Source organism: Glycine max, chromosome 12 (assembly GCF_000004515.6).
Source record: "Glycine max cultivar Williams 82 chromosome 12, Glycine_max_v4.0, whole genome shotgun sequence".
Taxonomy (NCBI): domain Eukaryota; kingdom Viridiplantae; phylum Streptophyta; class Magnoliopsida; order Fabales; family Fabaceae; genus Glycine; species Glycine max.
In genome coordinates, this window is record NC_038248.2 from 13763157 (window position 1) to 13777611 (window position 14455).

The window sequence follows — 14455 nt, forward strand, 5'->3', positions numbered from 1 at the left end:
GTGAGTTTAAGCTTAGAGCCAGATAGCTATACATTATACACTGCAAGTTCCTGTATTACTTCAGAAATGAATTAGAGCATTATCTTGTGTTCTATTATCTTATCTGATAATATTGGTACTGCATCATTCCGACTCCAGCTACATCTTCATCCAACTAATCCAAAGAAAAATTATATATTTAGTTGTAGAAGACAATGAGTGAATGAGGACTCCTTTGGAGGAAAATTCCCTTGGAATTCTACTGTATTTTAATCTTTCTTACGGTCTGGTGCAGGAGTAGTCTCCACTGATAATGCTGCCCGTTTGAGGGTGGTATGCAGTGTGTACTTGAGTTTTTGTGGCCATCTGTTTGAACAATTCCCAAGATCTCCCTATGAGAATGTTTCACACTCCAGATATTTTGAGAGGTTTGGACCACTCCTCACAACTTTCGCAAATGTCCCAAGTCAACATCCAAATCTTTTAGGTACTTGAGATACACGATCTCCACACCCCAATCATTATTTTCACCATGATCCAAACTTTTGAGTTTTCCTCCTGTTATATGTAGCTGTCTCAATTCCAATTCTTGAGGTAGTTTGCTAGGCTTCAACCATTCTGGAATATTTTGGCCAGGAAAGCCTTCAAGATGCAACTTTTTCAAACTTTAAGGCACACTTATCGGAATATCAATGTACCTTGTGTCAAATACACCCCATGATATTTTTAGATGCTTAAGAATTGACAACATTTTCAAGCTTTCAAACTCGCCATCTTGGATCACGGCCCCACTTCCTATACGTATGCTAAGTCGCACTAGTCTTTCCAATTTTGCAGCAATATCTGATATTCTGCAGGGAGTCTTGCTAGGACTACTTAATACAAATCCCTTCAGTACCCCAAGCCAAGTCAGGTTCTCAATACAAATCCCTTCAGTACCCCAAGCCAAGTCAGGTTCTCAATCCCCTTTGGCATTCCGTCCAACAAGTAGCACTCAGACAAATTCAAATACCAGAGCCATCGCAATGATGAAATATCACTATGAGAACAAATATGCATTACCTTCTTATCCAAGAAAAGAGAAAAAAGAAAATTCTAAGCTACTATCGAATTGAAATTATAAGGATGTACTCCACATGTTTCATCCAACAAAATTAGTTTACTTAGTGCATGACATTGTCTTAGGAAAATAGCAGTATAGTAATAGTGTTATGGTTTTAACAAATCTGGGTAGTATCACCAACTATCCCACCACATCAATAAATAAATGCGACAATTACCTGCGCTCCCTCTCTGCAATAGTATGTTCCAGAATTGCATTATATGCCAAGTCTGTGGTTGCAGGGGCTTTCAGATAATCCTGCAATAATATATTTAAGCTATAAAATAAAAATAAAATCGGTAAAGTTTAGATTCTAGCTGCACCATAATTTGCAGTGAAATGGAATCTCAGTCATAGTACAACAACAATGGCAGTTATGCATAGCATTAAAATTTGGTTATATTTTAAGCTACACAAATATGTTTCAGAGAGTAAGGAACCCCAATAATAGGAAGCTAGTGCTTGCGTAATCAGCCTACATGTACAAATACTTGCTTACTAGTTACCGCCGATAACAATCATATCTTTTGGATACGATATATGCTAGCAATCTCAGTACAGATGGTACAAATACAATAAATGAAAGAAAAAATTGAACATGACATCTGCATCACAAACTATGCAATAAATATTAAATTTTTCCTGCTGATACACAGACTGCATCACGAATTGAAAACAAAGACAATAATACTCATTTATTCACACAATACTTTCAAAATTTGTCGTACCTGTGCACAGCATTACTCAGCCGTTTAAAATCGTTAACTTACAAGCAACAAAATTAGTAGAGACTTTTATTATCACATATGATAAAGAAGCAATCATTAAATTAAATAAGAAAACCATATCAGGAATCCATCACAGCCTAAACTTAAAAAATTAAGGATGTGAGCACTGAGCAGCAGTTAACTAACTTCCAGAACTTCACACATGGAGTTGCTATGGTGCCTATCATGATGGGTATGGCAAGCCAGGAAGACCTGTCAAGCATTTACTGAATGCTAATTCTATAGTTAATGTTAAAAAATCCTATCCAGGCCAATTTGAAAAAAACTTCTCGATAAGCACTTCTAGGAGAAGAAAATAAGGAGATAAAATTAATTAACAGAGATGATATGCATAGAAACTCCCTTGTTTAACTTCTCCAAAAGCTTATTTTAACTTATGCATAGGTCAATTTTAACTTAATTAAAGTGTTTATTGAAAAGTCCAAACAGGACCTAAAAATAACTAGATAGGTAAGGTAACATAGCCCGTATGTAAGAGTGTGTACAGGAGTAATGCCCCATCCGACAAGTTTAACCCAAACCAGCCTCAGGACATTGACCAAATTACCCCTTCCCCAACTCACCCAGTAACAAGATTTGTATTCAGCCAAGATTTGTACCAGCCAACTAGATAGGTAATGCATATTTTGTTGGATGTTTGAACAATTCCCAAGATCTCCCTATGAGAACATTGTCTATCAATTTAGCAAAAAAACAAAAAGAAATTGCAGGCCGTATGTTCCGTGAATCGTATGACTTTTTGGTCCACCTTAATTCTTAACCCTTCTTTGATTGTGAGTTTCTATCAGCTATTCCCCATCTGTTCTATATGTGGATCTATTTTACATCTTGTAATAGTGTGCTTTTGAAAAACATACAAGACATGTTTGTCATTGAGCAATAGCTTGCAGGTCAATATGATTCAATACTTGCTGATTTGTAGTATTGTATAATGATATACATTTGGCTGCTTTTTGTCATTATTTTAACTAATGTATTTATGCAGGCAAAGTTTGATATCGCGAAGCTCCAAATGTGAAGACGAAGGTTATGTCAACAGTTGCGACGAGATGGCGCCAATTTAAGTCCACCTTGACTACAAAATTTGTGTTTGCTAAGAGTGAAGGCCAACAAACGCAGGATGTTGTCACAAAATATGGACTAGATCATGAAGCTTGGAAACAATTTGAAGAAACCCGGCTCACACCTAACTGGGAGGTTAGTTTAATCTGTCAATCGTAACTTGAAATGAAAATTTTTACAACAATTTCATTATTTTGATTTCAAAAAACTTGATGGCAATTATGTGTGTCACATTACAAGGTATTAGGAAACGAGCACAATCAATTCAAAAACACAACGACTGCCCTCACGTACTTTCACGTGGGGGATATGATTTGCTTGAGAAGAAATTGTTAGACGAGAAAAGAAAAAGGATACAAGAGGAAGCATTGTTGAGTGAAAATCCAGCAAGTGTTGATGACCCCCCATCTCCAATTAAAAGACATGTTAAGTGGAAGGTTGCTCGGACCAGGGCTGTTGGCAGTATGACATCTGAGTCGGCACAGGAAATAGCAGATAAAATAGTAAGTTCAGCAATATATTGCAGTGTTCATATGTTTAAGTATTTTGTAATGACAATCACGGCACGTTGTGTTTTTGTGTGTCACTTGTTTTGTGTAGGACTCCTTAGAAGAGCAGGTTACGCAAGGTTCCTTTGTACCCCATGGTCGGCAAGACATACTGAACACTGCCATTGGGCGACCTGACCATGGGGGTCGCGTTCGTGCAGCGGGCTCAGGTGTCACTATTACTTAGTACTATGGAAGGGCATCAAGGACATGCAACAACTCGTCCACATCCATCAGCCAACAACAATTAGATGAAGTTGTTGCAAGGCTCAGGGAAGACATGACTGGTCAGATTAGGGAAGAATTGAGGACTCAAATTAAGGAAGAATTGAGGGCTCAGCTAGAAGAGGAAAATAAAAGGAGCTTGGAAATAATGACCATGGCATTGAAAGAGGCTATTAAGAAAGAGTTGTCACATAAAGGATCCCCAGAGTCACCCCAAATTCAGCCGGACATACAACAATTAGGTGCGCGTGTCAGCACTAAGGGAAGTAATGTTGTTATCAATGTCCAGCCTTCACAGGAACATGATGCTGATGTCATACCAATGATGGGACTGTATGTGCAACGTAAGGATGGTACACTCGGGTTGGTGGCCATGGGGAAAATAATGGAGGGGGATTCAATCATACACATAGTGGCTTATGCAGATGATGTTGTACAGGTAACTGTAGAGACAATTATCGATCCTGAGGCTGAGGTCCCCTATGCCACCTCAGAAATACAATATGTGAAGCAGGCCGTCGATACATTTGTAGCTTGGCCCACAGACCTTGTGAAAGCAATTGTAGATGAGGTAACATGTTTGATTTGATATACCTAAAGTAAAACATTCATAGATTAGACTACAAATACTCACCCACTTTGATTAACCTTGTAGGAGCCAGCAATTATTCCGCACAACAAGGATGCACATGTGCCAAAGCCGGCTAATGTGGACGCAGATGATCCGTTGTGTGGGCTGATAAAGTATAGTTTTGATATTTATGACAAGCCAGTTGAAATCAACTTTGATGGGAGCTGCTTTGGTATTGTACATGCACCTACATCAATATTCATAACATATTCAGATGCTAGTGAAATAATAGCAGGAGACAAAAGTCTTAACATATATGTACAACAATTATGGTTAGTGTAAGTGATATCCTTAATTTATTTGTTCCTCATTCATTCTATATCATGATCCACTACAATACTTTCAAATGATATGAATAGGTATATGCATGAGTGGAGTCAAACCTTGGGTCAAGGTTCGATGTATGCATTCCTTGAGCCACATTTGCTGGTGGTTTCAAAGGATAGACGCAGCGAATGCCAACAATATCTTGAAAAATGGATTAAGGAATCTGACCGAGAGGTGTACATTGGACCTTACTTCCATCAGTAAGTCATGTTTAACAATAATACTTGAAATGATGTTTTGGTGTATACGTATGTAATGTGCATGACATGCAGGGCACATTGGCAGCTAGTACTTTTGTGTCCTAGGCAACATGTTGTTGTTTGGTTGTGTTCATTGCGTAGGAAACCTGATATGCATATCAAAGCCACAATTAATAGGTTATCTCATAACATATAACTTTTTACAAGCCTTCTTTAATGGTCATCATTGAACATGTTCTTGTTCTATATGCATTGATGTGCTTTTTTAAAATCAGTGTAATGACGAAATTAAAGACGACATTGTCTCCTGAAACTAAGGCAGCTGCACCTAAGTGGATTGAAGTTAAGGTTAGTGATATCTACCATGCGTTATTGTTGTCTAGTTATGTCATGTAATTATGTAATGTATAGGATATTCAAATTTTTTCCATATGTAGAGTCATGTTCAACCAAGATGTTATGAATGTGGATATTACGTAATGCATTGGATGTGGAACATCATAACCAACGAGATAAAGAGTGACTGGTCCATGGTATGCATAAACTTGAGTTTCTAACATTGTTGACTGCAATTGGAATTGAATTTTGTTATTTGCAGTACTAACTTTTAAATATTAATACTTGTAGTGGTTTGCTGATGAGACACCGTTGGACATCGGCAACATAACAACAATTCGAAAGAAATGGGCAACATATTTTTTAAAGACTGCGTGTAAAAAGGGCTAATCATGGCTTAGGAGTATTGTTTTTTCCTGTATTTGAGACAATTGTTTTGTTATTTTAGTCAGTAGCTATGAAATTTTCAGTCATGGTAGTAATACAGTGACCATTCACAATTGGTATAATGGTGATGCGCCCAAACATCGCGGTGTTCTGTTTTTAGTATTACCTACTCATTTTGATAAAATTTTAGTAATATATTGTCATTACCCTGTTGAACTGCATTGCACCTGCATTTGATTCCCACAACAACAATTTAGTGCAGATGTTGTACCACGAAGCTTCCCACTACAGCAGTTAACTGAACGAATGAAGTGTCGACACTCTTTGCCACTGCACAGCAGATGACAATTTCTTCAATGGGTGCCACTGAGTAGCTAGGTACGCACACTTCATCAGAACTTGCATGTCTGTGTGCTGTATTAGTGCACTGGATGGTGCCACTGAGTAGCTAGGTACGCGCACTTCATCAGAACTTGCACTTCATCTCCTGTAGATATTAGTGCACTGGATGGTGTTCAATATGTGTAACTGATGAATATGCTTCCTAAGAATTTTAAAATTCTTTTTGTAGATGCTGGGGTGCTTCTTACATTCGGCTGGGGACTGTATGGTCAGGTGAGTTTGCTGTTGATGGAATTTTGTAATGGTTTCCGATGTTGATCTTCTGCCTACTTTGCGGTGACCATGGATTTCTTGGCCACGGTTGCGGCTTACCCTATGCCAGATGACAAAATCAGAAGCACCACCTTGAAGGTATCTTCTTATTCTTCTTTCACATTTCATGAATTCATTTGTGTACTTGTGCTCTTCACATTGATTGATGGTGGCTTTTCTCAGGGTGAAGGAGGTGGCAATGTCGGCAACGCCTTAACCTGCCTTGCTCGCTTGGGCTTAAACCCAAGGCTCATTTCCAAGGTTCCTTTTTTTTTTTATCATTTTTTAAAATAAACTAAGTTAAATTTGTATGCACTATCAGTGTCTGTGTGTGTATATATATATATATATATATAGAGAGAGAGAGAGAGAGACAGAGACAGAAAGAGATACTATCAATCAATCAAACAGGTATGACTTTTAAGGAAATTATTCTATAAGTCAACAAACTCACCTGCGGTGTTTCCTATGCATCGATCAAGAGCAGACTTGTGTCACCCCAGAGTATAACAAGCAAATTTATATAATTGCAGAATATAAACATTGTGACAATACAAGGAAACCACCCTCTGGTTCAAAGCAAATATAAAATTAAAGCACAAATACATATGTAGTCATAAATATGAGTAATCTTGATTTACTGCATTAATTGTGTTTTCATTATAAGCCATTCAATATGTTGGCCTTTCCATGGGAAAAAAAAAACAACTTCATGCATGGGTATCCATACCTTAGTAGAAGGATTTGCAGGATCATGGGAAATTGTTTCCTCAACACCCCGCGCTGGTTCATCAACAGGCATATTCATGTTTGTTGATGATTCATCAGTATTTATAGTAACATCATCATCCCTTTTCACTTCTATAATCATCTTGCCATTATCTGAGAGTATATTACTTCTTTCATTTTCAGATTGATGAGCTTCATCCAAACTAATATTTTTCTTACTGTCATCCTCCAAATCATTAGAATTGTTCACAGCAGATTCCATCTGCAAACCTGAAAATGAAACCATTGGATATTCTGTGATGGTCTCTTCTTTTTGGAATTCACCCATACCACACTCTTCATGATAATTTGAATTACCAGGAATTTCACTAAATTGAACATAATGACCATCTTCAATTGTCACAAAATCCTCTTGGGAACTTTGGTCCATTTCAATATAATGGTAACCTTCATCTAGCTCAAAATCCTTTTGGGACATTTCATCAAATTGAACATAATGGCCATCATTGGACCCAAAATCCTCTTGCTAGGCATTTCTCTCTGATCCATCATTTTCACTGGTTGCTCTATCTGATGATCCCTTATGACCTGTAGATGGAATAAAACCAAACATGTCCTTCCTCTTGAAATGAGCTTCAAAATATGCTTTCTTCTCAATAACTGAACCTGGTTTTGAACATTTCTCAACCTCCTCCAAGTACCTATTGTGAGAGAAAGAGGACCTTCTCTCCCAAGATAAAGGCTCATTTTCAAATCTCCCAAATGAGATACAACCAGAATGTATAGAATCTACCTGCATTTTCCGCAAGAATAAAAGCACAGCAGTCAGATTTAAATATCAACACTGTTTCATCTTTTTTAGCATTAATGGTATTCAATCTAGTCAATATTCATAATATTGAGTTCCTTTTTCAGGGTCTTTTTTAGAGAATAGTTACATGTAATGTGATCATTTTTTGTGTGGAATTATAATAAATCACATAAATGAATATGTTTCTATAAGAAACAAATCATAAAATTAGTACTGAACAAAATCCATGCAAATTAGAAAAACCCTGATGAGAATGAATCATCACAGTAAACCAAAGGGAACATCAAATAGGAATAGCATTAAACTGTCTAATTAACTCTAGTCAATCTTCTTTACCATGCTCTACTTGTTCAACTAAATTCAGATCAAGACCATTATATGTCTGACTAAGCAACAATCACTGAAGAAGATCACTCTTCTAGCAAATTATTGTCATCCATCCCTATATATCATTATCTATGTTTGGTATAACCGTGAGTTTTATATTGGCTGCTAAGGGCCAAACACAACCTTCCTCCTTAACCCGGGCTTGAGAACGGCTATGAAAAAACATATCCATGTAACAGACCTCATATGGGATAAGGCTTTGTTATTGTTGTATCCCTATATATCATTAACCACAAGAACTATTCACACAGAACCAACCTATGTTAAATGAAAATTACAGAAACATATAAAAATATACTTCCTACTCTTCTGGCAATGAATTGAAATGGAGTGATGAAAACGGCAATCATAATTTATAAACTAAACTAAGCAAAACAGGAGTAAGCATGATTGGAACATTTGTAACTATAATTGAAAACAATAGATCCATGTTAAAATCAACAAAGTGTATGAAAAAACAACAACCTGAAAGTTCATGCTGAATGATTCTTCAACCTCCCCAGCCATAAATCTTGCCTTTTAAATCACCAGCCAGAAGCAGGATCAACTACTGGGCCAAATCATCATCCTTGCCCAAAAAGAAAACAAATATAAACACCTTCATTATTGAAAGACCCTCATATCCAAACAATAAGAGAAAGACACACACATAGAAAATCCATTATAGTAAACAACAAAGTCTACCTAAAAACCACACAAACAAGACAACCCCATTTGAGAAAAAGTGAGAACCAAATGTGTTAGGCAGACAAAAGAGTGTTAGGAAACCCAACAAGCAAGACAAGCACACCACGGAACAGAACCCAATAATGGTTCCAACTTGGCTTTAAGTCAGATCCTAAGTTTGGCTCCCAAGTAGTAGTTTGGTGGTACTTTGGTTTTTCACACTAGAGATGAATGATGAGATGTCACTTAAAAAGTGCACTCTAACTCAGATTTCAGAAATTTATTATAAAAGGATATAATATAAGTCATAAAATAAAATAATCATGTGCAGGTTGTCTTATTTTGTCTTGGCTTAGACAGGGTTTAGACTAGCTACGAGATCATGGTGTAGATACATCGTTTATTGTGGTAATTTTAAGACTGTTCTGTTTGTAATTTGTAATCTTCATCAAGGCTATTGTATATGAGCAACATTATGTGCTTAAGTTGGAGGCATGCAAAATTTTAAAGAAACATACACTGATTGAATTTAAAGAGGGAAAATTTAGAAAAAAATAAATAAAGTTAGAGACAGTAATGTCAGCAAATTAAAACCCAAAATTCTTTTTCTTCTGTTTTGGTATTGCTGAAGTCTAACAGCAAGCTTTATGCCACTGTGTGGGGTAGGCTACTTAGATCAAATTGAAGTTTGGCATACATTGTGTGTTTCTGTAAATGGTCAAATTTATGCATTTGGTGGGAATCAGTTTGGCCAATTGAGTACCAGTAGTGAGCAGCCTGAGGTATGTTTTCCTTAATTGTTAGATCTCTTTGTTTTCATTAGAACAATATGAGACACATGCTTTTAGAAGATTTTGGAAAAAATAGTTTTAGATAGGACCCATGTTACATTAACTCAATAGTACCTATTTACGTAAGGTTTCTGGACTTGATGTCATTATTTTAAAACAATGCATTGCTTTGTACATTACTTTGCTAGCAATTATCATACCTCTAAATGCATAAAAAGAAGTATTGTGGATAATATTGAATCGGGAAAACAAAATCCACTTTATGTTTATTTTTCCCATATAGTTTATTTTTGTTTATTTCCTAATATAATTATACTTTTTGTGTGAATGGTATAACCCAAATTTTGTGAGCAGGGGAACTAGAACAACGACGGTCGTTACGAGACCCGTCTTTATAGCTTTCTTCAACAACGACGGTCATTCTGAGACCCATCTTTATAGCTTCCTTCAACAACGACGGGTGTAAATGAACCCAACGTTGAAATTTTAAAAAGCGACAACGGGTGCAACTTCCACCCCGTCTTTATAGCTTTCTGAAACAACGACGGGTCCCTATGGATACCCGACGTTGAAATGGATCCTAACAACGACGGCTGTTATGGATACCAATGTTGAAATGGATCCGAACAACGACGGTGCTACTGCAATTGCGTCGTTGAATTATGTTATATAACGACTATTGTTAATTGCGCACTGACGTTGTCTTCTGACATTACAAAGACGGTGGTGGGGCTGACCGATGTCGTTGTTGTCGACATACAACGACATCTGGAACAAAGACGGTGGTGGGCCCGACGTAGATAGCTTACTTTGACCGATGTAGAATCTGCTTTTTGTAGTAGTGAGCATCCGCGGGAACGGTGAAGCCTTCTTCTACTATGTCCCATAAATCTTGAGATGAAAAATATGTTTCCATTTTAACACGCCAGAAATCAAAATTTTCACCATTGAAGATAGGGACAGAAATAGTTGACGATTGAGTAGTGTTATCCATAGCTTAGAAAAAATATTATTGGAGTGGGTTAATAGTACAAAGGAAATTTTTGAAGTAGTTGGGAGGATTTTGGAATGGTAGGTAGGTAATATAACTACGCCCAATGTATGACCGAACGTAACTCTGATACCACTTTTGGTAGTTGATTAGATGATAGTTGATAGTTGATAGTTTTAGAGAATTGTTTTAGAAAGAAGGTCATGTCATTGATTTCTTGGATTATCAATTACAACATACCAATTGCCTATTTATAGGCTCAAGTCACCAACCTCTCAATGGTGGTGAACGCTTCTATATTACTTTTGGTCTTTCTAGAGTTTTCATAATAGATTAGTATCATGATAGTTCTAGATTCTTCTATCTTATACATACACTTATAGTTCTAGATTGTTCTACCATATTCATACACATTATAATTTTAGATTGTTCTACCATATTCATACACACTATAGTTCTAGGATATTCTACCATTTTCATACATATTATATTTAAGAATATTCTAAAAAATTTGTAACAATTTCAACAATATTGAAGTACTGGTGGAAAGTAATTTCAGGCTGATGAATTATAAGACAATGGATAGTGAGAGATCCTATATCATTTTATTTTTGTGGTTTGAGATTACACATCTATTTATTTCAAGTGGAACCAGTGAGAAAGTCCTCCAAGGCAATACAATATGCCCTTTATGAGTCATTCACGTCCTAAACCATTTAGAGTTCAAAAACTTGCATCTTATTCACAAGTCTTTTCTCACTTTCTCTTCCCAAGTCTCAACTCATAAAACAAAAACGGGTTTTTGCTTAACTGGCATCAGGAAGACATCGGTTGCTGCAAACAAATTAGCACCTTCAAAAGCCGTGGAGGTGCCAAAGGCTACCTTGCAGTCTATGTTGGAGTGAAAATGAAGCAGTTTGTTATCCCATATCATGCTTGAGCAAACCTTCCTTTCAAGATGTGTTGAATCAAGCTGAGGAAGAATTCGGGTATGAGCACCCAATAGGTGGTCTCACAATACCATGTAAGAAGAATGAGTTCCTAACTGTCACCTGTCACTTGAATGACCTGTAAATTTGTACAGAAGCCGTTTTCTTTTATTGTAAGGATTTTCTGTTTTGTACAGAAGTTGAAACCTATTTCCTGAATGAGAATGCAACACAAGACATTGTTTAATAACTTTTTGCTTTTGCCAAATCTCAATGTAGTTTAATATATACAACAGTATCAAATTTAACTTGATATATATCAGCATGATCAGACTGTCAGCTAATTATAAACATTAGGGATTAATTGCAGTAATTTTGTTGGAGATATTACACAATCTTGATAATCTTGTTAATTACTAGTTCCCTAATGTAGTTCCCATGTGTGTCCATGATCGGAACAAGAAATCCGCAACGTATTTTTGTGCTATGCTTTATGTATTGTATGGCCATAGTTTCAACTTATCTAATTGAAAGAAGTTATGTAAAACCGTTTGTTCGTTCACTTCTACCCATATAGGGTTAGAGATAATGAGCCATACCATTTGTGAGTCGTATAAGAGAAAGCTTTTGTCACAAGAGTAGTCTACGTCGATTCAAGGAAGAAAACAAACCTTGAAGTTAAGTCCAATTTTATTTTGCACTTTCTTTGTCAGGAAAATTTCCTTGTGTGTTTATAGGGTAATGGACAGATCAAAATTTTAATTTGATATGTATAATTACTAATTGAATATGTTCTGTTTCCCCTAAGTAATTTTATCTGTCTATGGTCCTGGGGAAAATACTTCTCCTAAGTCTCATTTTTTAACAGAATTCAACCTACCTGGCTCATACAGAGAGAAGGCAAGATTGGAACTAATAAACATAAAGTAAAGACAAGCAGAGCTCGAGTTGTTGAAATCATTGTAATTAAACAAAAAACTAATATATTATGATTTTTCCCTCTCTCGTGACAAAGGGGGATCTATACATTTTCAGAACACGCCTATTGTACAAAATGTCTCCTCTAAGCTATGTCAGTACTCCTAAAGTATGAGAATTATGGTCAGTTCAAGAAAGAAGTTATATGTTGGAAGGTATCTTCACTGCAAGGAATTGTGAGGCCACCCATGGGATGATTATAGCCAAACTCTTCCTCAGCTTCACTCAACAAGTCCTGGAATAAAGGTTGGTTCAAGTATGAAACAGGAATCACAAACCGCTTCATTTTCTCTCCAACATAGACTGCAAGATAGCCCTTTGGTGCATCCTCCGCTTTTGAAGATGCTTGATTTTCTGCAAATAATGACTTTCTGATGCCAGGTAAGCGAAAACCCATTGTAGTATTGATTTGAGAAGAGAATTGTTTTAAGTTTCCGTAGTATTTTGAATGCCTTAGGATGTGAATGATTTGGGTTGCTCTAAAACGCTTGCAGCCATGAATATATATAGATAGAAAGATTTGCAAGAAACCATTAATTGGGTACTTGAATTATTGCTGAAGATGGGATACGAGATCGGAGTCATGGGACCGAATGAGAGACATGGCATGTGGTGTTGTCTTAGAGAACTTTCCAAAGAATTAACGAAACATTATATTGTAGATAATTCAAGTCCCAGCTTCTGCTTCTAGGAAAAAAGAAAATGTAATATGATCTTGTCAACACTAGCTTATTCAGTGTGGTGCGGGCCAGAAGTTTCATTTATGCAAAGTTGATGTAATGTTGCTTAGTATTTGACGCGCAGAAATATGTGGTTCACGATGCCAGATGATATGATGATGCATTCAATGTTCGTCCTCATCTTATTTCCACTGTTTTGGATCTATGAAGTCCTTTAGGACAGCTCCATATGCCCTTGTCCTTTGCTAAAGTTGTGTAGACGTGTGTAACACCACCTTATCAACCAATGGGCAACTTAAAGCCTCAACTTGTAACTAAACGAGGCGTGCCTAAGTGAATCCTAACTTTTTTAATGCATTAATTGGTATTCCATACTTTTGAAGACATGCTTTGGACATGTTTTCATCACGTTAGTTATGCTAGAGTACAGGCTGTGAAAATATAGACAGCTGGAAGAAATATCCTGGATGATGAATTATAAGGCAACACATAGCGAAAGATCATAGACCATTATATTTCTAGGGTTTGACATTATACATACTATAACATGTTAGGTAATTCATGAGAAAGTCCTCTAAGGCAACACCATATGCCCCTGTCTCCCTGTCAGTCCCATGGGTTATCTGATTGCCTTTCCCCCTCAATCATACATCTAGCCAACGATTTCTGACAAACTCTTTGTTCTATATATATTCATGGCTGCAAGGATTTAGCACAACAAAAATCATTTACATCCTAAAGAATTTGGAGCTCAAAAACTTCCATCTTCTTTACAAGTCTTATTTGACACTCTCAAGTTTGAACACAAAAAACAATGGGTTTTCGCTTATCTGGAATCAGGAAGACATCATTTTCTGCAAACAAATTTGCATCTTCAAAAGTCATGGATGTGCCGAAGGGCAACCTTGCAGTCTATGTTGGAGACAAAATGAGGCGGTTTGTGATTCCAGTATCATACTTGAACCAACCATTATTCCAGGACTTGTTAAGCCAAGCTGAGGAAGATTTTGGATATCATCATCCAATGGGCGGCCTCACAATTCCTTGCAGTGAAGATGTATTCCAACATATAACTTCTTGCTTGAATTGACAACACAGCTCAGACTAGGAGACTGACAAAGATTAATTAAGACATTTTGTACAATAGAGTGTTGTCAACTTGTAAAGATATTCCTTTCTCGAGAAGGAGGGAAAAGAAACATTATAGAATGACAAAAGTTACAGTATTTCTTAATTTTTTTGTGTAGTGACAAT

General features: G+C 36.6%; 1 protein-coding gene and 1 pseudogene across 1 annotated transcript; both read right to left on the bottom strand.

Annotated features, from left to right (window-relative positions):
* Positions 1-7030: 7030 nt before the first annotated feature.
* LOC100798160 (uncharacterized) lies at positions 7031-7581 on the bottom strand (annotated as a pseudogene).
* A 4915-nt stretch (positions 7582-12496) lies between these two features.
* On the bottom strand, positions 12497-12997 carry LOC100798690 (indole-3-acetic acid-induced protein ARG7-like). The gene has a single exon (NM_001254545.2). It carries the CDS (start codon positions 12916-12918, stop codon positions 12646-12648), a length of 273 nt encoding a protein of 90 aa, NP_001241474.1. The 5' UTR covers positions 12919-12997; the 3' UTR covers positions 12497-12645.
* Positions 12998-14455: the final 1458 nt, after the last annotated feature.

What these genes read in the sequence shown, in the direction of transcription:
- LOC100798690 (NM_001254545.2), bottom strand. Translation starts at nt 12,918, where the DNA reads ATGGGTTTTCGCTTACCTGGCATCAGAAAGTCATTATTTGCAGAAAAT.